At 39.4% G+C, this 25,109-nt stretch overlaps 2 protein-coding genes across 4 annotated transcripts; one reads left to right on the forward strand and one right to left on the reverse strand.

Annotated features, from left to right (window-relative positions):
* Positions 1 to 1,949: 1,949 nt before the first annotated feature.
* Positions 1,950 to 18,876, forward strand: zdhhc13 (zinc finger DHHC-type palmitoyltransferase 13). Its single transcript, XM_034220973.1, has 17 exons — positions 1,950 to 2,020; positions 2,955 to 3,160; positions 4,428 to 4,550; positions 4,667 to 4,744; positions 5,457 to 5,601; positions 5,728 to 5,792; positions 6,485 to 6,647; positions 8,579 to 8,704; positions 8,827 to 8,960; positions 13,822 to 13,922; positions 14,077 to 14,201; positions 14,296 to 14,358; positions 14,446 to 14,539; positions 15,064 to 15,147; positions 15,238 to 15,395; positions 17,061 to 17,158; positions 17,990 to 18,876. The coding sequence occupies exons 1-17, from the start codon at positions 1,997 to 1,999 to the stop codon at positions 18,126 to 18,128; spliced, it is 1,926 nt and encodes a 641-aa protein (XP_034076864.1). The 5' UTR covers positions 1,950 to 1,996; the 3' UTR covers positions 18,129 to 18,876.
* Positions 18,877 to 19,397: 521 nt separating this feature from the next.
* Positions 19,398 to 25,052, reverse strand: csrp3 (cysteine and glycine-rich protein 3 (cardiac LIM protein)). 3 transcript variants are annotated; one of them, XM_034220976.1, is made up of 6 exons: positions 23,901 to 25,052; positions 22,811 to 22,922; positions 21,555 to 21,723; positions 20,966 to 21,095; positions 19,815 to 19,908; positions 19,398 to 19,677 (listed from the first exon to the last, which is right to left on the reverse strand). In XM_034220976.1, the coding sequence occupies exons 2-6, from the start codon at positions 22,920 to 22,922 to the stop codon at positions 19,613 to 19,615; spliced, it is 570 nt and encodes a 189-aa protein (XP_034076867.1). In that variant the 5' UTR covers positions 23,901 to 25,052; the 3' UTR covers positions 19,398 to 19,612. The 3 variants fall into 3 exon arrangements, with proteins under 3 accessions (XP_034076867.1, XP_034076865.1, XP_034076866.1); XM_034220974.1 differs by having other exon boundaries at positions 22,811 to 25,052; XM_034220975.1 differs by lacking the exon at positions 19,815 to 19,908 and having other exon boundaries at positions 22,811 to 25,052.
* Between the last annotated feature and the right edge of the window lie 57 nt (positions 25,053 to 25,109).

Here is a 25,109-nt window from a genome sequence, read left to right on the forward strand (position 1 = left end):
CTTATAACGAAATGTTGTGGTCTGTCTCTTTTACAACTATCTGTTTTACTTCTTTGGATAGTCTTATTTTCTGTGAAACAGAAGCGCAGAGACTTTGCCGTGTGCCACGTAGAATTGGAAATCTAGGTGACCACTGATTGCCTGTCAGAACCATAGCACTTGGGTTATTATATAGGATCTTTAACATAATCATAAATGTTGCCCCAAAACCCATTATTTGCATTGTAGGCCTATGCCACAAAAATTGCCATTCTAGCCTGTCAAAAGCTTTTTCAGCATCAACTGATAATACGGCGCAAGGCGATGTTATGTCTGCTGCAAAAATGAATAACATGCAGACATCTCCTGATATTATCTGATGAGAATCGGTTTTTCATAAAGCCTGTACGAAGAGTAGGCTAAATTTTATAAATAAACACACAGCAATTGTCCGCTTGTCCCCATAAGATGAATCTGTATTAAGTACACTGGAAGAGACAGACATCAAGTCTTTTTTTACACAAGGACTCTGATTTTGAATCAAAGAACAACCGTTTTGTATTTGGCCAGTGATTACATTTCAGCATAAGTATATTAGCCTACTAATGTGTGTGTTTATTTTACATTACTAGTCTAGACTGGTTTACTTTATTTTTTCCATTTTTGATACTGAAAACAAATATTGTTTTCAAATATTGCATCCATCTTTGTTTTCCTGCTCAGGTTAGCATGCCTCAGAGTCAAAGTAAAGACCTCAGCCTAATGGTGAATCTGCTCCATACAATCAAAAACACTGAACAGCAGAATGTGTGAAATATGAGCGTTTAGTTATAATGTCTAAACAGAAACTACGAAGGATTTTGACTTGTGATACAACAGCATAAGACATGTATTTAAAGAAAGCCATTTAGCAAACAGGTTTGTTTTTAGAACCAACTTGCCTCTGATTAATTTAATAACCATATAATGCCTATTTTAATATGCATGTGTTTTTTTTTTTCGAACTAAAGCGAACCTTTATTTTCTGTGCTGTCCCATTGGGATACTGAAGCATTCAATAATAATTTCACTGTTTAATAATGCAGACAGCAGCAGGAAAGGCATGTAGGCAGCAGTTAAACAATATACCAATGAAAGTGCTTGTGGCATTTCCAGGAAGAAGGACAGGGTGAAGAAAAATGCATCAAGGCTATGCAACTGATAAGAAATGTTTCCGGTTTAACGTCCTCGCCTTCAAAATAAGATGCAAACGTTTAGAAATCAGAACTTAATCATTTAACTGAATTAAGATAATTTAGTAGTTAAAGTTATGCACTGTCAAAGAAAACTGTCCGTTGACAGGATGCCAGAATTGAAGTATGTCATATTTAAAATATATATATTTCCACGTCTACAATGAGACAATTGTTGTGTCAGTTTTGATTGTTAAATCTTCCTGAATTATTTTTGTTTTATCAAATGAGGACATGAAGAAATAATGAAGGGGTTTCATCAGGACATTTTTGCCCTGAGGCATGTTCATGTCTGCACAAGATAGAATAAGCCTGTATCGATCCAGGAGGGAATTATGTTAATAAATGATAGAAATATGAACAGAAAGAAAGTAAAACATGTTTTAAATAAGATTGGAAGTAAGTAAACTATTCAGAAGAAATTAAATACAAAAATAATGCTGTTGCAGCATTCCCAGGTCAACACTTCTTCTGTCAATAGAGAAAGCCGCTCAATTGCCAACATCACATCTGCAAGCAGCATTGAGAGCGTTTCAGTCTTTAGAAACTCTATTTTTGTTTTGATAATGTACAAACGCAGCAAGAAGACCAACCAACAAACAACTATCTTCCACGTTAGGCTACATACTTATTTAATAATATGTATAAAACACATATTGGATCAGTCAGTGCATTAGGCAGGCATCTCCATGTCTTCTTTAACTGTGTCATTGCGACTCTTGTTTTGAAAATCAAAGAGCGGAAGTCCAGCATCAGGAACTTTCTCTAGGTTCCTTCAAAACAACATGGACTGGAATGAGGGCGATAATGTGAGTCGGTTTATGTTTCTTTCGCTGTTTCTGATGCTTGTATTGTTTCTGTTTTACCTGGTGGAGAACAACCTAACGTAGTGTACCCTAAACACATCACTGGTATCAGGTTGTTAGCATTTCCTAGCTAGCTTTTTGTAATTCTTCCTGGTCGGTAAGTTGCTGTGAGGCGGACTAACCTGTCCTCAGTGATACTCATCGGTTTCGAGGAAGCTGCTGTCAGTCTGCTAGCTTCTGTGGGCGTAGTTAGCATGCTGCTAGTTACCTGGCGGTTAACAGCAGCTAGCTAGCTAATCTCTCCTACACTCCAAATGTCACATTAAGCTTGCTTTCTTCGTGTAAAGGCATCCACTTCAGGGAATGTGTGTTTAATTTCTCTGGATGTCACGATGATGCATTGACAGCCAAGACGTGTTTTTAACAAATTATCTGCGTTAGTTACCTTTCTGTTCTTCTCCTATTGTTACGAAACAGTAATCCTCTCTCCATGGCAGTTTCTATTATCGATGACCAAAATATTTTCTGAATAGATTTATATCTGACCTATACAGCACTTTATTCTATATCACTATATCAAAGCATAATTTTATTAAAAGTTTGTTGAGCATGAGTTTTTTGCCATACAAGACAGATTTCTGTTTCACCCGATTCAGAAATTTAAATATCTTATCAAATCTTGTTACTTGAATGATTCATAAGTTGTATTTAACATCCAATATGTGAAAACAACAACATGATCACTTATTTTACACAGGGACACCTTACAAAATGCATCTTCCACCTTTGAGTAGTTGGGTGACCAGTGGGGGGCCCCCCAGGAGTCTGATTGTGTAACTGGCTAAATGAATAACCCTTATTATAAATGTCAGTTTAAGATTGCCATGTAGACCACTTTGGACCTTATATGTGTGTTTTCTTTGTGCATGTGTTGCAGGGTCACGGCAACATGCATGACAACTGTAACCACGGAAATACAGGTCATTCTCACAGTCATGGGCCCAGAGCACCGCATCCCTTCATGACGCCTTTTCAAGGACAGTTCCCTAATAAAGCTGATCAGGCGATGGACATCAGCCAGCAGCCGAAGAGACGCTCACACATGGACGACAGCGCCAGCTTGGACATAGTGAAGGCAACACAGTGAGTGAGGGACATCTCTGTCAACTGGTGGACACTCGTGAAGTGATGGAATGAATTCATGCAGCTTTATTTGAAATAAGTTTGGCTAAATTGTCGTTTTATATCCAATTTTGTAATTGTATTCAACAAGACCAAATGCCAGATTTTCTATCAACCACACACTATCTACTTTTTGAAGGTTGCAGATGCTCCTGTCAAACCTTTGTCTGTAATGTCAGTATTCAGGATGACATGTTTTATTTTGCAATAGATATTTCATTTTAACAATATCACCATAAAAAACAACATATGGGAAATAATTTGAAACCTTCCTTTGAATGGTTTATGACTGAAAATATGAAAACCACAAAGGAAACGATGTCACATCTTGATTATTGGTGTTGGTGTTTGGTTGTACAACTCTTGTGCAACTCTTCAACCAATCTCTGTCAATCATACCCTAATGTGGAACTATGCAAACTTATAACCAAATATTGAAAGCATATAACAGATTGGTGGTATATTTTCTGTTCATTCTCATGTTAAATGTTTTACTAGGAATGTTTTTAAAATGAGGCATGTTTTGTGTAAAACAGTAAGACAGTTCTGTTTTTATTATAATGATAATGATAAACCTATGAAAGAACATAGGAAGGAGAAGTAGACACACAACTGACAGTGCCATTGTGAATGTATGGCACTGACAACTATTTGAACAATGTATTTACACAGGAGTTATGACACAAAGCTTAAGGAATGCACATAGAGCTCTGTGTTTATTAAAAGTCAAATATGATGAGGGTTTTTATCCGGTAGATACAACTATAGTACAAGCTGCTCAAACCTGCCAGTGTGCTTTATGGGAGATTAGAAACTCGGCAGTGCTTGCAGGAAAATGAAATATTAATTTACTTTTCCAACTGATCAGTGCGTTGAGGTGCAGCAGAACAAAGGTCACACTTATTGTCAAAAATAATAATAATCTGCAGAGCCGCTCCTACCTGTCTTTTCATCTCACTACAGTAAATATATTGGTAACTATGAGTACACATACGGAAGATTTATTTTACACAGCCTAAAGCTATGAATAAATACATGTTTGACGGTTGACAACTACCGTCATTCAAGTGACTGTGACTCAAATGTTTTTATAGCTATAGCAGTAGTTTGTTATGTTTAGGCTTCTGTATTTTGTCCATTTTTGTTTTGTTTTGGAGCACTGCAAACTAAAGCATTCGATGGGGAGTTACTATTAATAGTATTATTATTCTGTGTGTGATCCTCTCAGGTTCGGTATCCTTGAGCGCTGTAAGGAGCTGGTGGATGCAGGATATGACGTCAGGCTGCCGGACAAAGAGAACGTCACTCTGCTGCACTGGGCGGCCATCAACAACCGCGCAGAGCTGGTCAAGTAAGACCTGCAGATAACTATTCTGTTTGAGCAGTTACAAACGGCTGAGCCAACTGAAATACAACACGCCTCAAACAGGAAATGTTTTAATTTCCTTTTTTTTTCTTCCTTGACAGGTTTTATATTTCTAAAGGGTCATTAGTTGATCAGCTTGGTGGTGACCTGAACTCCTCTCCTCTTCACTGGGCCATAAGGTAATCTTTGCTCTTTTCTATTCCAGATTGTATTAAATCCCGTTATGATATGATTTATCCATCAAAAGGAATGTTTTAAGGGTCACCTATTATGCAAAATCCACTTTTTCATGTCTTTTATACAGAAATATGTGTCCCCTGAGATGCTGAAAGTTTCAGGAAAAAAGATTCACTCACTTTTTGTCCTGATCCATTTATATAAAAATCTGAAAATGAGCTCATCAGATTTTGGCCACTTTATGATGTCATAACGATTTTTTGGGTTGTGTAACCATTAGCCAATCACCAACCAAGGTACCCCCCCCCCCCCCCACCTTATCACCTGAATCTCCTCCTAGAGCAACATTGTGTTCTTTGTAACCCAAGATCTCTCAGAGGGGCGTGGGGAGGGGCTCCTTATTTTCATCTAAAGTAACAGACAGAGAATCAGCACTTTTGAAACAGGTGTGTGTGTGTGTGTGTGTGTGTGTGTGTGTGTGTGTGTGTGTGGTGTGTGTGTGTGTGTGTGTGTGTGTGTGTGTGTGTGTGTGTGTGTGTGTGTGTGTGTGTGTGTGTGTGTGTGTGTGGTGTGTGTGTGTGTGTGTGTGTGTGTGTGTGTGTGTGTGTGTGTGTGTGTGTGTGTGTGTGTGTGTGTGTGTGTGTGTGTGTGTGTGTGTGTGTGTGTGTGTGTGTGTGTGTGTGTGTGTGTGTGTGTGTGTGTGTGATCGATCAGACAGGGCCACCTCCTCATGGTGATCCAGCTGATTAGGTACGGAGCAGATTCCTCCATCGCTGACGGAGAAGGTTACCGCGCTCTCCACCTCTCCATCCTCTTCCAGCACATGGGGATAGCAGCTTATCTCATGGCTAAGGGACAGGTCAGTCGCCACATACACACTCTTTATTTGTTTTAAACCTTTGTAGGAATCATTGTACCATCCTGGAGCTTGATATTTGTTTTTCTTTTAATTTGTTTGTATGGTAATTCTCTCATTTGCATCCAGGAAGTAGATGGGCCTGACTGCAACGGACAGACGCCCCTGATGTTAGCAGCACAGAAGATTATTGGGTGAGCATCCGTTACTAAAAACCACATTAGTTTCAAGGAAATAGTTAATACCTAAATATTATTGGTTAGTCACACCGTGAATAAAGGTAATGTCAATGATAAACTTTAACATTTGCAATAGGAATCTGACTTTTATCTGATGATATTGCACATGTTGTCTGCCCCCATTCAAGATTCAAAGGTTTTATTTTCATATGCACAGAGCTACAGTGTAGAAATGGCAATGAAATTCTTCTGACCTGAGCTCCTCCAACAATGCAACATATAAAAATAAAATCCAAAAATACAAAATAAGAAGTGCAAAAAGACTATATACATGTCAATATAATATGGGATATTGGATATGTACAAGAACAAAATATGAAATTAAATAATGTAAATTAAGACAAAATTAAATACGGTTTATTGCGGTGATAACTATTTATATAAATGAGTATATTGCAAGATGACAACAGAAATCACATATTTGACTTGCAATCACTGTGAACTAATAAACTGAGGTGAACAGAGAATACAGTCTTTAGTTTTTTCTGGGAATGCGTCTAAATTTAAGAAATATTTTCAAATTAAAAGCCTTTGAAAAAGCCTTTGTATTTATTAAAAACAAACAAAAAGTAACTCAGTTAAGTATGTAAGACAAAGTTGATGTTAATTCATGACAAAAATAAACAGCACATGTTTTTCTGTCCTAGGCCTGAACCAACAAATTTCTTAATAAAAAATAACGCCTCAGTGAATGCGGTGGACAAAGTGAACAGGAACACTCCGCTCCACTGCGCCGTGCTGGCAGGAAACGTGGACGCCGCCCACATCCTGTTGGAAGCTGGGGCCAGCGTGGATGCGGAAAACCTCAACGTAAGTTTGACTCACACTGAGAGCGACACGTATCTCTGTCAGCGCTAAGTGTTAAAACTGAGAAATAAAGGCTTCGATGTAACCCTCTGGCGTCAACAGTGAATCTATTCTGCACTTTGTTACGAGTGCAACATTTTGAAGACATTACAAGGACTCTTAAAGAGCAACTTGCAGGTTAGAGACCCCAGTAAATAAATGTGTAGGAAAATGATGTATACACTAGATTTTCCAAAAAATATACATAAATATACACTGCAGTGACATCTGGCGTCGTTTTTGTAAGACATTTTTACTTCCGCATAAAAAAAGACCACCCGCGTGTGACGTCACATTAGGGAGAGCGGCCGGTCTAACGTATTAATAAACATGGATCACAAAGCTAGTTTTGACACAGAAGAGGTTGAAAATGTATATTCGTATGCATATGACGGACCACAACCTTATAACGATGAGCCTGCTAGGCGGCCAAGAGACCAGGAGCAGCCAAGGATTAGAAGAAATAACGGCCATCGGAGAGAAATGGAGTTGTGGTGTGAGGAGAACCAGTGGAGAACAGAGCAGCTGTCTTGGTGAGTGACCGGCGTTAGCTACAGTTAATGTTAGCTAACGTCGGTCACAGGTGATTGGATCAATCACCTTCTATCATGGGCCACTTCTGATTGGTTAACAATGGCTGGTACATGTGGAGCACAGCACTTCTGATTGGTGTGGATGACTGACACACAAGAAGAACAAAAAAATATATATAAAAAAATATATATGTTAAAAAAAATCGCAGGCTTTGCAATTTGATAATCGCATCATTTCAAATTTCGATTTAAAATCGATTAATCGTTCAGCCCTACTACCAACTACTACCGTGAATTTGGCAGAGAAGGAGTCCGAGAAAGTTGCTCCCCTATGTGACGTAATATGACGCGTTTGACGTAAAAAATAAACAGTTTTTAGTAGCAGAGCTCAAAACGGCTATGTTCCCCTCTGAAATCCTGCCCTTATGTCTTGTAAAACATATGAAATCCTGCATTCACTTTTTTAATTGTAATGTTCAGGCAAGGTTAAGCATAAATGTAGTAAGAAAAAAAAAACTGCAAGTTGCTCTTTAAGGCCCGGACACACCAAGCCGATTTCGGCCGTCGATAGATGTCTGGCCGTCGATGAGCGTCCTGTCACCCTACTCAGATTGGTGTGTCCCGCACCGTTGTGTCTTTTCGGCCGTGCCGACACCTTCTGCTCTCGGTTGAACATGTTGAATCGGGAGTCTATCGGCAAAAGGCTGTCGGCATAAGAAATCACTCTGATTGGCTGTTCAGTGTAGGGAATCAGTGCATGAGAAGCGAGGTACGCCAACAAACGATTAAGAAGGCACACACAGACGGCTATTATTTTTCATTTTCATCTATCTGCTTCCACAAGCAACAGTCTGGCTGATACCGCCAGTACCGCATTAAACATGTTTCCGATGGACGAGAGTGAAAATAGAACGCACACGCTATTTGTTGTTTGTATATATCACGCAGTCTGTCTTCCGGTTGCCTCTTTTGAAAGACGAATACATACTACTGCTGCTAAGGAGAGTTATTGCCACTCACGCATGCGCAGTGCGTACGTGCTACTTGGCCATCGGCTGAAGTCTTTGCGGTGTGTTCCCGTGCCACTTTTTGGCCAAGACAGTCGGGTCCGTCGGGACGTGTTCTTTGGTGTCAGTTTGGTGTGTCAGGGCCTTTAGTTTCATTTGTAATACTTACTTGAATAATTATGTCACAAGCATTGGTTTTGTTTTACAGAGAAGAGAGGTTAAAGCCCAAAGAGTCGGATACATAGTTAGATACAGATTTTAAAAAAACACTGCACATACACTGAAAGCAATACTATCTGTTATTTCCAATTGAATGAATGGTGAAGCATTTCTTCTTCTGTGTTTTCCACTTTAGGGTCACACCCCCATCGACTTGGCCCACCAGGTGCACAGCCCTTTGCTCATCCACATGCTCAACCATGTCAAACAGGAGAGGATTCGCTCCAACTCGCGCTGCCTGCGGATTGTCAACAGATACAGGGTAAACACACACTAAAGACCACCCCCATAACATCTAAATTACAAATGTTAAACATTTTGATAACAATAAATCTCTAGTATCTTTGTAGAGATGTAAGCTGTAACACCTTCCTGTATTTCCAGGTCTTTCTACAGTTTCTGCTCTGCACCGCCGTTTTTGGCAGTGTGGGTGCCATAGTGGATATGAACTCTGAGTCCTGGCTGCTGAAAGGGGTCCTGCTAGCCTGCGTGATCGGGGTGGTCAATTTGGCTGCAAGGTAAGGACACTTTTCTACTGAGCTTCATGTAAAAGAAGAAAGGATTTATAACAGCTTAAAAATACATTCTGCAGTGTCCCACCCATTCATTCACAGTGGTTGACGGACGTTATGTCCTGCATGAAACTTGAAAAGATCAGATATTCACTTCTGTTACGTCCGGCTCGTGGAAAGTAACATGTAACCAGTTGAAATTGGTAAATTGGAAGTTGTTTAATGAAAGTGTGCACTAAATTTGGCAACAAACAGCCACAATCAAAACAAAAGGCCACAAAGGCACCGGTTTCAATAACAAACAAAAGGAACTAAGGTAGACTCTTTAAATAAGAGCTTTCACAACTTAATACCTAAACTAAACAAAAACTAACAAACACATAAACAAAAGAAAACCTCACTTCTAAAGTGGAAAAAGGAATCGGGCTAACAAAAATAGGCAGTGACAAAACACAGCCTGTGTACAAGTTAACCACAGTTAACGTTGTTGGGATATATATTCTTTAAATCCTCTGGAGCAGAGTGAGGAGCTGTGGATTATTGTTATTGATTAGTGCATCAGTGTTTCTTAGGGTCAAAAACACTAAACTCATGAATTAAAATGAAAGCGTTTAGTTTAGTATTCACCCCAGGTGAATAGGGTAATTTTGTTTAACTTAAAGGTATCAGCTATACATTTCTCCAGTTAATTACTTACAATAAGGCAATTGTTTTTTGTATTACAAGTTTTCTGAAATAGCATGTTTAAATATGCAAATTATCCATTATCTCATTAGGTGGCGAAAAACAAATCTCCAGGTTCACTTTGAAATCTATAAAGAGAGACTTGGCCTTTATAATTTGGAATTGAAAAACGCACGACAGTCTTTCTTCTCTGACATCATTACCAAAAACAATGCACGTGCCTTGTTTGCTACCGTCGACAGACTAACTAACACCCCAGTGTCAGTAGCCTCTGAATTTCTATCCACCAGGGCATGCAATGATTTTGCCTCCTTCTTCACTGACAAAATTCAGAGAATCAGACAAGCAGTCAGTGCCTCTGCATCAGGAACAGCAAATGTGTTGTCCCTATGTCCACTTAACATCAATTCAAACACCATGACACAATTCCATCAGATTAATGATGATAACCTAGAGGACATTATTCAACTTCTGAAATCCTCCTCCTGCTGCCTTGATATTATTCCAACAGGATTTTTTCAAAAATGTTTTTCGTTGCATGGCCTCAGATCTACTTCATATAGTAAACAAATCTCTTCACTCAGGTATTTTTCCACAGGCCCTGAAAACTGCAGTCATTAAACCGCTCTTAAAAAATAATAATCTAGATGCTTCAGTAATGAACAATTACAGGCCCATATCAAACCTGCCATTTCTAGGTAAAATCATTGAAAAAGTTGTTTTTCAACAGTTGAGTAATTTCTTGCATTTAAATAACTGTTTTGATGTGTTCCAGTCAGGCTTTCGTCCAAACCACAGCACTGAGACTGCTCTTGTAAAGGTCTTCAATGACATCCACTTAAACACAGACAGTGGCAGAACTTCAGTGTTAGTATTATTAGATCTCAGTGCTGCGTTTGACACTGTTGACCACAGCATATTACTAGACCGACTAGAAAACTGGGTGGGACTTTCGAAAACAGTTCTAAATTGGTTTGAATCCTACTTAAAGGACAGAAACAACTTTGTTTCTATAGGTAAATACACATCTGAGTTGACAAATATGACATGTGGGGTACCTCAAGGCTCCATCTTGGGGCCTCTTCTCTTTAACATCTACATACTACCACTGGCTCAGATAATGAAAAACAACAAAATAAGTTACCATAGCTATGCAGATGACACACAAATGTACGTAACAATTTCACCAGGAGACTATGCTCCAATTCAAACACTGAGTAAGTGCATTGAACAAATCAATGACTGGATGTGTCAGAACTTTCTCCAATTAAACAAAGATAAAACTGAGGTAATGGTTTTTGGAGCCAAGGCAGAACGTATAAAAGTTAGCGCTGAGCTGTAGTCATAGACTCTGACCTGAGTTTCAACAGTCACATTAAAACAGTTACTAAATCAGCCTACTATCACCTAAAGAATATATCTAGGATTAAAAGACTAATGTCACAGCAGGATTTGGAAAAACTTGTCCATGCTTTTATCTTCAGTAGACTGGACTACTGTAATGGTGTCTTCACAGGTCTCACTAAAAAATCTATTAGAAAGCTGCAGCTAATTCAGAACGCTGCTGCTCGAGTCCTCACTAACACTAAGAAAGTGGATCACATCACTCCTGTTCTGAAGTCTTTACACTGGCTTCCTGTGTGTCAAAGAATAGATTTCAAAATACTGCTGCTGGTTTATAAAGCTTTGAATGGTTTAGGCCCAAAATACATTTCTGACCTACTGCTAAATTATGAACCATCCAGATCTCTCAGGTCTTCAGGGACTGGTCAGCTTTCTGTCCCCAGAGTCAGAACTAAACATGGAGAATAGATGTTTTTAGGTATACAATGTTGTATAATTCAGGCTATGAATGATATATGAATAAACCCTTCTGTAAAAGCCTTCATAATATTGATAGGAATATAACTGGAAGGTTTGGTGTATGTAAGTGCTACTGAAGTTGAAATTTCGAACTCAGAGTAGGAGAACAAACTCATTTTGAGAAAACGACCTTTAAAGATTGCAGTGAGGCGCTATCTAAACCCTCCTGTTCTTTGGATGACAGCTTGCGCATCGACGCACTCCGTGAAGGTATCTCATGTTCGGGGTCATTTGTTTTTTGTATAACCTTGCTTCGTGCAAGTGACAATTGTTGTCGTCTTCTCTGTGAACGGTTTTTTCGCCGTTCTTTTGCCATTTTGAGATTTCAATTTCTAGCGGAAAGCTAACCAGGAAGTGTTTTACACACCACGTGACGCATCTGAACGAATCACGTTGTCAGAAATTGACACCAGCCAATGAGATTTCCTTTCTTGGTTTAAGATCCCTTTGTGCTTTCACGATTGGTTGCTGATACAAAGGAAATGACCATATTTGGATCTGATGAGATTGTGGAGGAGAGACGGAGCTTTCCAGCGATACCTCTGTTGACATGGTGCACACAGCGGTCGCGGTACTTTATGTTACGTTAGAATTAGGGCTGTCAAACGATTAAAATGTTTAATCAGATTAATCACAGCTTAAAAATTAATTAATCATGATTAATCACCATTTGAACTATGTCCAAAATATGCCATTTATTTATGTATATTGTTGTGGGAATGGAAAGATAAATGAAAGAAGGCGGATATATCCATTTAACATACAGTATCTATGTTTATTATAACATTTTTCTGCGTGTCAAAATGAAAGACAGCCCACACACCTATCAATCATCAAACCGTGGGGTCTCAATTCATTACGTGTTGATTTCTATCAACGGGGGAGTACTTCAGGAAAGTCGACGGGGGGGGGGGGGCGGCTCGTGGAGTACTTCGTGACCACAGAGTGTGAACGTTGTGATCAGCTGTTTTAGCGCAGTTCTCCAGTGAAGGGGGGGGGAGTCTCCCTCCGCAGCCGGTTGGCGTAGTTTTGGCACAATTCCGTTGTACAGACCGACGTTAACAGCAGCCCTGTCTGTGCACACGGAGACCGATTCTGTCGTCCGGTGATCTAACCGCCTTCTGGAAAAGCTTCACAAGTACATCGGTACGCAAATGCGCTTTGTGACACAAGTGACGGTACGCATTTCAGATTACGCACATAACCTGCGTACCAGTTATGTGCACCCCTGTACTACAGCAAAAGTATTCTCCGTCGGGACTTCCTGCAACAACACCACGCCGTTATCAAAGATGTTCTATTGAGAAGACGATCACTACGTGACAAAAGTTTTCAAAACCGTGGCTACTGAAATCAATCTTACTAACTGCTGTCTGTGCAATTTACTCCGCGCGAGTTGGCAGACTTTATTTTGCTTCCTTCAACATCATTTTTCATGGTGGGGCTAAGCCATTTCTTGGTATGGGTGTAGCCTACCCCAGCCATACCCTGGCGCTGCCACTGGTGGCACGTATGGGGCGGGCCATTCTGCACATGCGTTGAATGCGTTACATATTTTAACGCAATTAATTAAAAAAATTAATTACCGCCGTTAACGCGATAATTTTGACAGCACTAGTTAGAATGCTAACTTTTGGTGAATTTAGGACGCAAATAGACAAACTATAGTAAAATAGACACTTAAATGTGTATTTTGTACGTTTTCCTTCCAAAAGCCTGAAAGAAAACATGTTATAGAATCAAAATAGCACAAAATCTCAAAATTGACCAGTAGGCCTACTTGAAAAACGATGTTTTTGCCTGCCGTGTCTCGCCTTAATAAGCACATGTTCAATGTGAAAAGTGACAGATATATAGATATAGATTAGTTGCAATTTGGTGCTATATATATATTTAAAAAAAAAAAATATATATATTTTTTTAAAAGCCTTGAATTTCAGGGGGGGCTCGGGGCTCCGTTGGCGGGGCGTAGCGCAGCGCCCCTCCAAGACAATGGTAGGGGAAACACTGCAAATGTATACATGCATATATATTCATTCAACAATGTTTCTGGTAATTAATCGTATGAGGCTCACAGGCAGTGAATGTAGGGGATTACTTTAGTCGTTATTATTGTTTGTTTTATGTTTTATGAAACCACCATCTCATTTGTATGCATATATTTTGCTTTCCATTTCTAAATGACAAAAACTGGTTATGCATTGTCGTAACGCAATAAACCGATTTTTGATCTAAACATAAACATTCTGCTTCAGGTCACGTTTGCCTGCTGCTAACAGGTTGTATGTTGTTTAATAAGAAATGTTTTTTTTCTGAACAGGAACTTCCCAAGTCCTGGCTTCCAGAGCCTCCTCCCTGCCACAGCTCTCATGGCCTCAGTGTTCTGGATGATCGTCACCTGGTGCCTCTGGTTCCTGCCAGATATCCTTTTTTGGAAGGAAACATAAAACAGTTATGAGACAGCTATCATGTGATGTTCCCTGCAAATAAGGGTTTGTTTTGCATTTCTGTTACCTCTGCTGTTTTATTCTTTTGATCAAGCCCATGAATGGAGTTTCTTAACCTTTGACCCCACATGGGCCCAGTGCCACGGCTCAGGCTTTGTTCACTGTGAATGCCACCGCTCTGCTCTACTTTTACCTCCGCACCTGCAGGACCGACCCAGGCTTCATCAAGGCAACTGAAGAAGAGAAGAAAATGGTGAGAGGGACATTATATGTTGACTCTGCATACAATGATCTCTATAAAACATTTTCTGACAAATTAGCTGGGTTTTGTTTGTTTGTGCCGTCAGAATGTGTTGGTGTTGGCTGAAGCCGGCGGCCTGGAACCCAGGATATTCTGCACGTCCTGCATGGTGAGGATCTGAACACAAACACTTTATACAACGCTGGTCTATCAACGCAAGCAGTGCCGATTATTGTGTTTGTTATGGTTTTCACAGATTAAGAAACCGATGAGAACGAACCACTGCTTTAACTGTGACGCCTGTGTGGCCAAGCAGGACCACCACTCCATCTGGACCAACGGCTGCATCGGTACGACTCCTCGGAGCAAGTTACCAGGCATTAGAGAAGATACATTAATGACGTGTTTTGTTACATGAACATCATCTTCAGAAAGTGTTATTTAGAAAAATGTGATTATATTTACCCGTGTAGGTAAATAAAAAACAAATATTATAAATATTACCGTAATAAAACAGTAATAGCAGCAAATAAAATAATTGGAACTTAACATTTTATTAAATTAAATTAAACATTTACACACTTGAGAATAATGTTATAAATATAAAAATATGTTAAATATTTGTTTCTCTAATAGTGGAGGTGCTTTATTAAGGGCCTGAAAAAGTTTAATTTGCATCAAAATTCACACTGGTAAAACTGGACCATTGACATGTACTCTATCTGTGTCAAAAACATTGGTACAAAACAAAAAATATTATTGTCATATAGGTAGTGTAAGGATGATCTTAAAAAAGGCTGCTTATAACTCATTTGTGCCCAAAGAAAATCTTTGATATAATAAGAAAAAATCACCTTTCTGCTTTGTCTTCCAGGTGCGAGGAACCACCACTACTTCATCCTCTTCCTGTTCTCCCTCATGCTGATGGGGGCCTGGATGTTCTACGGTTGCCTCAAATGTTAGTACTTTTGCATTTGGTGTAATAACAGACTCTGACGCAGTATACACTCCTCTTGATACACATGCCTGTGCTGTGTGTGTTTTCCAGACTGGGCGACTCACTGTGTGCTGCATTACGAGGAGCAGGGCCTGTGGGGGGTGGTCTCGGTGCTGGTCACCTGCTCCCCCTGGCTGCTCAGCGTCTTCCTGCTCGCCTTCTACCACACCTGCTGGTCCGGCCTCACGCTGCTGCTGCAGCTCTACCAGGTGACCGCAAAGATCCTATCAGGAGTGTCATACAATCCAGACTCAAACTGAAGAGAGACCTCCGAATGAGTGTGTTATTTAGGTTTTTGTGCATGTAAATGGTCTGCATAGGCTAAAATCCCAAAGTTCCCTCCAGACGGAGTTTTGTCTCCAACACAACAAGACCTTTTTGAACATTAAAGATGTAATGATCACTGTCTTTTTAGGGATGTAACGATACCAAAAACTCACGGTACGATAATATCGCGATAACAAGTCCACGGTACGGTATTTATCGCGATATTGAATAATAAAGGGAAAAGAAAAAAAATGTTACTCGGAAAATGTTTCTTTATTAAATAATAAATCTGATTTGAACAGCATTTTAGTCGGATAGCAGTATTTTAAAGTGTCAAAAACAAAGTGACAGTAACAGACTGGAACAAGAAAACCAGTGTTTTTGTACCTACTAGTACTACCAAACAGAGTAGGCATGTTCTTTGCGCCACTGCATCTCACAAATAAACAAGGACATTTAATAATTAGACCCTGCAATAAAATAAATCAAGTTTCACTTTAGTTTTTCAAGTAACTCAACTCACACTCACTAGTCACTCACTCAGCATCATCAGACAGGTTTTTAGGAATATGAGAATGTCCACATTTCCAGGTATTTATAAGCTGGGATGTTTGGGCATTTACAATATCCCCTGCTCTGTAAAAAACTCTCTCGCTTGGTACTGATGTTGCTGGGACAGCAGTGGTCGCGTTAAAGGAATATTTTATTTAACAATGACGGAAAAATCTGAAAGCAGTCTGTCATTTTGACAGATTAGAACAAACTCGGAACAGCGCCAACGTTTCCCCGCAGCGAGGCTCTGGTGTTATGCCGTGTTATGCATGCCCTCCAAAAGGAAATTATATAGTTTCCAAACCATACTTTGCCGTACAGATCAACACATGTCTGGGAGGTTTTGCTTTACGCTGTGTGCGCTCCCGCGAGGTGCATGCACACACGGCATAACACCGCCCCCCCCCCGTTGACAGTTCACGAGCGTGCTCTCTTGTGAACTGTTCAGACCCGACGGGTAATAAACTATGGTAATAAGGGATTATGACGGACATTTTACGATCCTGTCTGTCAAAATGACGGACAGCGAAAAAGTCTTACGCCACCTCAGTGGGACGGAGAGATATGCTTTGGCCATGGGTGACAGCAGTGGGTCAAACTGCATTGTCTCTCCACCACTTCAAAAACAATACCGTTTTTGCCAAGAAGGTGAGGATTATTGACAGGGCGAGATATAAATATACTGTTGGTACTTGTCAATGTCTCTAGGTGTGTAAATGTAGCCCTGTAAATACGATGTCCTTTTGTGTTCTGTTGTTTTATGTTCATGTTGTAACCTACTTGCTGCCATGTTGGACAGGTCTCTCTTGAAAAAGAGATCGATGATCTCAATGGGACCACCTGGTTAAAAAAAAGTGTTTAAAAAAAAAAAATCGCGGTAGATATTGTCAGTCTCACGACGGTATTGGGACGTTTATTTACCGCGATATTCGGTATATGGTTACATCCCTACTGTCTTTTCATCCCTGAAATGTTCAAATATTGCATATAAAACCATTTAGAGTTCGATTGGAAATGTCTCCTCAGTGTTTGATGTTTTCTTTGTGCCGGAGCAGATTGCCTTCCTGGGACTGACCACAGCAGAGCGGACCAGCCTGACGATGCACCAGAGGAAACAGCGACAGCCTGTCCCCCTCAAACAGAATCCATACAAGTGAGTTCATATTACTGACGCCACTTTGTCGTCACAATCCTTTACAACGATTTTACTGAGCGCTGCTCTTTGATGCCAATGATTTCTTTCCGGTGGAAAACACTTTAAATCTACATGTGACTTCAGAGGATACATGTCTTTAGTTAATGACTGAGTTTAATTAGGATGCAGGGGGACTTTATGTGTTTTCAGTCAAGGTCTTTTGTATTAATGCATGTCTTCTTGCATATTCCCCCTGATTCATTATTAAACACACAGTGCCAAACACTCTATTCAGTATCTATGGAGCTACAAGCGGCAATACTAAGTGGCTTACCTGAAAAAGTGTGATAATAAGATGGAATGATAGAGCTTGAATAAGCTTAGTTTGTTGGGCCTTGAACAGATGGAGCTCTGCTTTGGAAGTTAACTTTAGAAATTATTTTTATAAAAGTCCAGTGATTTGTTAAATAAGAAGAAGACAGAGTTATTATATCAAATGGACATCATTGAAAGCTTGCAATGCTGGACTTGATTTCTGAGGAAAGAATACTACTAGGTTAAAGGATGGCACATTCATATGAAGGTTTTATAAACACGAATCAATCTTTTTCATACTCTTTCAGCACCATCAGTTCAAAACATGCTTTATATTTCCCTAAAGATGCAAGTTTCAGGAAACACATACAATTCCAAAAATATAAATGAGTACAGAAAAACACATTTTAAATATCATTGGTAGACATGAACCGTGTGAACAATATTGCACACCATGACGGCATTTTATATCAAAAACATATTTTATTTAGTCACCACTCACTGATCCCCCTCTCCTGATTGGTGTGTCTGCAGTTTGGGCGTGATGAGGAACCTGGCGTCGTTCTTCCAGCTGCGCTGCTGCGGCCTCTTCAAACCGGCCATCATCGACTGGACGCAGCAGTTCCCCCCCGGCCGCGACCAGCACGGGTTCGGACACACCGACTTGGTCTGACCCCTCCCTGCCACCCCACTCTCAGGGTCGAGGGTCGGACTCTCACAGTGGTTCTGAACCAAAAGCACAAAGTGTATTTATTTATTTTTTTAAAGGGTTGGCTCCATGTGAAGAGAGAAGTTGGGAAACACAAGGCATCGTGTAGATATCATTTGTTCCGGTTGCTCTTTGTAAAGACTGCTGCTGCCTTATACTTGACCAATGTAAGTGAAATCACACAAATGTGTTAATTTTGGTGAGGTTCAAAAACCTTTAAAGGCCTAAATTGTAATTTGAAGTTAGGAGATGTTTTTATAAACACATCAAGCCTATTTTGTATCATGTTCTGATGGAAAGAAGGACCTTTGTACGTGTAAACAGTTGGTTTTATGACTTTTGTAAGAGTTGCATGTTTGATAACAAATACCACTATTCAGTAAAGCAATGTTGTGCCTGTCTTCTTAACTGGCTCTGTGTGGACTATCAGGCCTTTACATACAGGGGTGGACAATATAATAGAAACACTGTAAATCAGTAAATATCTATGTGTCGAGGCTCATAAATGTCCAGCTTTTGCAGATTGTTTAACCCTGGTCATTTTTCAACCCTGATTTTGAAGACTTCCTAACCAGAAAGAACCTATTCTTGACTTTTTTGCAGCATGATGTGTCACCATCAACCGACCTGACAGTCACAATTTTGTCTTCAAAAGTCTATTTACTTATATTTTGTATTAAAATTGAGACACATGTCTTTGTTTCATATGAAATGAGTCTGTTAAGGTAGCCCCCAAAGGCACACTCTTTGCTCTGAATGGTTTCCTCCATGTTCTCATCACTGCTAATTTGATAGTGCCAGATAAAGGCTCTAATTTTAGCTTGACAAAAACATCTAATCCCGTTACGCTCTGCACGGCTGCTCACACATAATTGTTTGGGAAGCTAACACGTTCCATTGGTTAATCACTTGTTGCCCTGATAAATGTAATTTAATTATGGCAAAGAATTATTTATGAATGCAAAAACAGTTTGATAAATAATTAACTTTAACAAAATGAGACTGCTAATTTTCTTCTCAGCGGTAAGGAAATCATTTAATTGACTAATAGGCAGGGTTGGGCAAGTTGTAATCATCAAAACTATAATAAGTTATTTTACAAACAAAAGGATTATCTAATTATTTTAATTATGAGTGGTTCCTATTCTTTTCTGCGTGTGAGGTACACATGGACCACAGACTGTATTTAAATTATTTCTTCACTTTAATAAAGAATAAATCAATTCAGGATACATTTTAGGGTAACAAAATCATTTTATTGTGTACTCACAATGAACATAAGTATTATTAGTTAATCTCTAATAGTGACCTTAAATATGCCTCGACTCAGCTGTTATTTGACCAGGTGCTTCAATCATGCATTACAAATATCATCCAGTGTATGGCTCCATTGAAACAGCTGCTGTGTGACAGTGATGTGAACCTTAAACCAGAATGGTTCACTGCTGTTACTCCAACATGGCGGCGTTCCCCAGTCCAAATCCTTTAGGGCCGAAGTGTTTGGCGTAACAAACTGAAGAGAATTTTGAAAAACAAGAATAAGTTCAAGTTATACCACAAATAAAAATGCTTCCTGTTCTATAAAAAAGTTGTAGGGTTGTAACTGCCATTTTTATTTCTGAAAAACTAGCCAATTTCCAGTGTGTGTACCTTTACAGTACAGCTCTCCCTCCTTGTCTGTCACTGTGGTCGAATCCAGACTTTTAGCACACAGAGCGCAGCGGAAACAGGTTTTATGCCAGGGCTACACACACACACGCACATACACGGTTATTATACAAGTATTGAGTATTATGTAACTCAATTTCTTAACCTTTATTAATGTAAAAAATAAAGGTTAAGAAATACTTTCTTCTAAACTGAACAAACTTGATCTTAAAACCTATAAACTTTGTCAAGGTGACTACAGTTAGCGATGTAGGCCACCTTTTTGATAACTTCAAAATGTACATTTTCAAACACAGTTAAAACTGGTAGTACATAATAACAGGACATTTACAATTTAAGTTGTCCAATTTTAAATGAATTTAAAGTACATTTAGTCATACTGGAAAGGTAATGTGACCATATCCTCAGAGGAAAGGTCATTAAGGTCACAAGGATGTATGTTATTGGGTCCTTAATGATCTGCAGTTGATTTCATTAAATATTAGGGCCTACAATTCTGTTGTAATTGTCTAACAGTCAGGTTGGTTGTTTTTTAGACATTTTCTAGCTTGTGTGTGTGCAATAATGTATTTTGGGGCCAGAATGTTTCTGTTACTGTTACAGTATGAATGCATCATGATTGCACATAACCAATTGTCCCATTAGTATAGACTTCTCATGCTGGCTGTTACAAATCCCTGAACTGAGTCCCAGCTCCGTCAGCATCTCGTTACTCCATCATGGCTGACAGTGTCTGCAGCTGTCTGCACTCACTCAGCCTTTCTCAATCAGATCGTCAGCCTTTGGGAGTTCATCACCTTCAGTCTCTGTTTGAGGGCAATGACTTTGCCACAGAGTTTCTGCTAGAGTTTAATTATTTTTGCTGTGGTTTTGGTTCCTGCCTGCAACTGCCCAGTTAGAAGAGCTACTGGCTTTTCTGTCTGTCCCTAAGCAAAGCTCCTTATTCTCTGCTCCTGTTTCACCTCTTGTTTGGGCTCTAAGAACACATTGGTAGTTTTATGGACAACAATTAAAACACTTTTTAAAGAAGCATCCTGTCTGTCTGCTAGTGCCACAGGACAGTAACAACAACAATGAAGTATAATCCGTAGAAAAAGGTTGTATACATACAATTACAACAGACTACAGCTTACCTTCCCTGCTCCCATCACCTTCTCTGCTGCGTAGACGGCTTTAGAGCAGCGAGGGCAGCGGTCTGAACATCCAAACTTCTGGGAGGATTTATTCTCACTAGAATTTGAAGAAGCTGGTCGTGGTTTAGTCCTAGAAAAAAATAATTTAAAACAAAAACATTTGTAATGATCTCTGGTCACTAGAGTTTGACTTTCGTACATGTAGTTTGATTATTGTGGGGTTTTGATATGTTATATACACCATTCCTTTTATATATTCACAATCATATTCAATAGTTTTTCACTCATGTCAGAGTGGAACTTTCTCTGAAAGAGCAGTAAGACATCATGGTAGCTACACTAAAGCTTTATTTACTGTTTTTTTCCTTAAATGTAGAAGATAAACAACATTAAGTTTAAGACTAAAATAGACACTTTTCTGCAGCTGTTTAGAACGGAACCTTCTTCATACTGGAGTTACAGGTGGATATCTTCAATAATGTGCCTGTAAAAACCCCTATGTGGCTCAACACCATTCACTCTAGATGTGGGTGGAATGACCCTTTAATGAAAACCCAGGCTCCTGTTTCTAACCGCAGTGAACACATACTCTTGAGGCTGCAGGCCGGCATATCGAGGAGGGTCTGAGCTCAGAGCTCCAGCTCCCTGCCCGTATCCATAGCCTTTGGGCCCATATTTCTTGCCATAGCAGGACTTGCAGTAAATCTCAGACTCATGTGCTGCAACCGTGGTGCTGTCCAGCCCTTTTCTGCAGCCCACTGTGTGAAAGAAACACAAACATACTAGACATTTGCATCATATGTTGTCTGACCACAAGGCTAGGGAGAATGGATTCAGTTTGCCTAGCGGGGAGTGTCATGGTGGAGTCATGGAGGGTAAATACAGCTCCCACTTAGCTGGTTTTATCAGTCAACAGTGACATTACACAAAGACAGATGTCTTGTGTTTCTATTTGTAGGAAGAGGAGAGGGTGTGAGGTGAATGTTCGAGAAAAGATGAACACTTAGCATGATGGTTGAGCTAATAGCAGGCTTTTAGAGCTCCCACTGGAACAATCCAGCAGTCACACAGGCTCACATGTTACCAGCTGGTGGGGGTTTGAAGAAAGCAATAAGAACATGAGGTGTGCCTTGATTAGATAACTGCAGCTGGTGAGGGACAAAGGAGTAAGAACCTTAACTGCATCACAGCAGGAGATATTCAAGTCATTACAGATGGTCAAACCAAAGGATAGGAGGGGGAACTCCACCGTCCAAGTCCAAGAAAGGCTATTCAATAACTAGAACAGATTGGATGAGGAAAAGGACATGTCTATAGAGTAAATGTAATTAATGAGAGAATATGGCCAGTGCTTGTTTAACAGTGAAAAGAAAAGAGCAGCAATAGGAGGTTGAATTATAAAAAGAGTGAGATTATTTTATTAAAATATAGAGATGAGGGAAAAGAGGAGATGAAGTCAGACAAACGATGGGGGGAAGGGAAAGAAATAGCAGTAACAAAGCCAGGAGAAAAGAAAGGAAGTAGGCAGATTAGAAATACATAGATCTTTGAAAGAAACACAAAAGAGAAAAAAGTAAAAAGAAGAGGAAGAAAAGAGACGGTTTTGAACACTTTGAATGGAACAAATAAAGTAAAAAATGCGAACAAATAAAACTAAAAGCAGATTTACTGAAGAAGAGAGTGATTCAGATAGAGGCTGCTGTGAGTCTTCTGACAGTTCAGAAGCAGATGGCCCCTTGATGTGTCAATAAGAGCAAATGGGACTGAAACAATGTTACACCGCTCTTTACTCTGCTGATCTACCATGACACACGACACACTGGTCCAGCAAAGAGAGGGGCTCACTGCAGATGAAGCAGGTCTTATGGAAGCTCCGGCCATTACACTGGACCTCCTCTGCATGGTACACTGTCTTCTCACACGCCGCACACTTAGCTCCACCTCCCAAGTTTGGCATCTTAGAAAAACAAAATAAAACAAGCTTAGATGACTTAATGACTAATTTCATTGAAGATTACTGACTCTCTCAAATGTGAAATAGTCTAATAGGGCCTGACCAACCAATAATGGTCATTAAAGATTACTCTTGTTTTTTGTGTAAATAATTTAATCAAGTGAAGTGTGCCCATAATATATCTTAGTGTCTTCAAATCCCTTATGTCTGACCAACCAACAAAAAACTCAGACATTCAGTTTATGATTATATGAAACTGCAGAAAAACTGATTTTCTTTTACATTTCAGAAGCTGAATTGAGAGTGAGAGCATACTTGTTTCTAAACAATTTGAAGATTTATCATAATGTTTTAAGTACATTTTTATAAAGTAATTGTTCCAGCTCCAAAATAAAAGAGATCTGCACCACCAGGATTGTGGGTTGAAAATGATTTTAGCCAAAATAATGCTTTTAGAGTTCAAATTGAAATCAAAAATAGCATATCTTACCATACCATACATTCTAAAAACCTAACCACACCTCATTGTGATGTCTTGACCTCCTGTGTCTTTCTTAATTTCCAGTCTGATGATTTAAAAGTCTCTTACAAAGCACGACTTGTATTTCCCCATCAGTTTTAAAGCTTCTCATCTCAATTCGACTCTATTGTCAGCCGACACTCCAGTTCCTGCTCATATCAGAGGCTGCCCATCACCTCACAGGACTGGAATGTGATATTCTGGGAGCAGAGGCTTTAATGGGACCTCAGATAGACAAAAGACACTCCATCAAATACTACTGGAAATGATTCTACTCCAGACAAATCTGCCATATCACACTTGCCCATTGTTTCAATTCATGCAAAAATAGGCAATGTACGATAAAATTAATGTAATTACATCTATGAAAACAAAAATAAAGAAACATGAATTAGCCCCAAGTTGTACCCTAACTGAACTACGAACAGGACATTTTACTACAAAAATAAATGGGTCCTTACCTTGAATCACGGTCTGTGTGCTTCAGTGGCAGTGAATGCATCCCAGGCGGTTTATATACTGCCTGTCTCGCCATCACCACAGTCCACTGGTGACGCTAAAATGACAATATCCTCCAAAAATAACTTGTGACAGAGCAGAGCCCTCGGACCCTTCATCACTGAAAGAGGTCTGAACATCAGCCAGGCTAACATTTGTTCTGGACTCAGAGGCAGACACCGGAAACTCTAAACAGAACTCTAAAGACAGCTGGGAGCAGGGAGTTATCCACATGGTTATGGGATGATGTATGACGGGAAAGCAACTGCATGTCTGACTGTGATTACATCTCTTTAGATACATGAGTGACCATGTGATGCTCATTACGCCCCAGAAGGCAAAATAGCTTCTTGGTAAAATGGAAACTGTAGTTTGTTGTGGGTTAAATGTTAAGGTTTCACCAGAAGAGAGCCAGTGTTGACACCTAAATCAAAATGGTTCACCTGTATGTGTCCATTTTCAAAGTTGTCACATCCAAATGATGTTTTACTAAGGTTCTAACAATCCATCGATCTGTATTGATTCAATGACCAATGACTCATAGGCTACTCCTAAAAAAACTCATATCAACTCTAGGACATTTCTATACATAAATATATATAATTTTTTATTTTCATCAAAAATCAAAGTCAAATCACATTTTATTATTTTTGATTAAATATAAATGTAGCATCTTGTCTCAAATTAATACCAGCCCGCTGAATTAAATTGAATCAAACTTGCATCTTGGCAGACTTTTCTAGTTTCACAAAGAATTGACATATTGTATCGTGAAGAGACTTGTGATTTACACGCCTAAATTGTAAAGAACTATTTTAGCTATGCGAATAAAACATCCTGTTTCGTGACCTCTGAATCCATTTGTTCAGCTATTCAAATAAAAGGTACAACACAATGGAAAATGTGTAATCGGGTGAGGAAATAAACAGCTTTAGTCGTATTTATGGTTGAAAGTGAGATGTAGGGACTTTCTGACGCATCTACCTTTAAAGATTTAAATAATACTTACAACTCCCACTTACACGCAAGAGTTTAAATTCAAGACTTTTTAATATGACAATTTGCTGCTTATTTGCATTAGATATGATTGTAAACGGAGTCAACCTGTTTAGTCAAAAATCATGCAATGTAACCTAGAGCACTGGGAATTAGGGATCAGTATTTTAAATTGT

Source organism: Gymnodraco acuticeps, unplaced genomic scaffold (assembly GCF_902827175.1).
Source record: "Gymnodraco acuticeps unplaced genomic scaffold, fGymAcu1.1, whole genome shotgun sequence".
Taxonomy (NCBI): Eukaryota; Metazoa; Chordata; class Actinopteri; order Perciformes; family Bathydraconidae; genus Gymnodraco; species Gymnodraco acuticeps.

Coding starts and splice junctions, on each gene's coding strand:
- zdhhc13 (XM_034220973.1), top strand. CDS start 1,997: ATGGACTGGAATGAGGGCGATAAT. Junction 3,161..4,427: donor GACATAGTGAAGGCAACACA/GTGAGTGAGGGA, acceptor TGATCCTCTCAG/GTTCGGTATCCTTGAGCGCT. Junction 15,148..15,237: donor GTTCTACGGTTGCCTCAAAT/GTTAGTACTTTT, acceptor TGTGTTTTCCAG/ACTGGGCGACTCACTGTGTG.
- csrp3 (XM_034220975.1), bottom strand. CDS start 22,973: ATGAAATTAGTCATTAAGTCATCTAAGCTTGTTTTATTTTGTTTTTCT. Junction 21,096..21,554: donor GCCGGCCTGCAGCCTCAAGA/GTATGTGTTCAC, acceptor ATTTTTTTCTAG/GACTAAACCACGACCAGCTT. Junction 19,678..20,965: donor AGGTGATGGGAGCAGGGAAG/GTAAGCTGTAGT, acceptor AATTCTCTTCAG/TTTGTTACGCCAAACACTTC.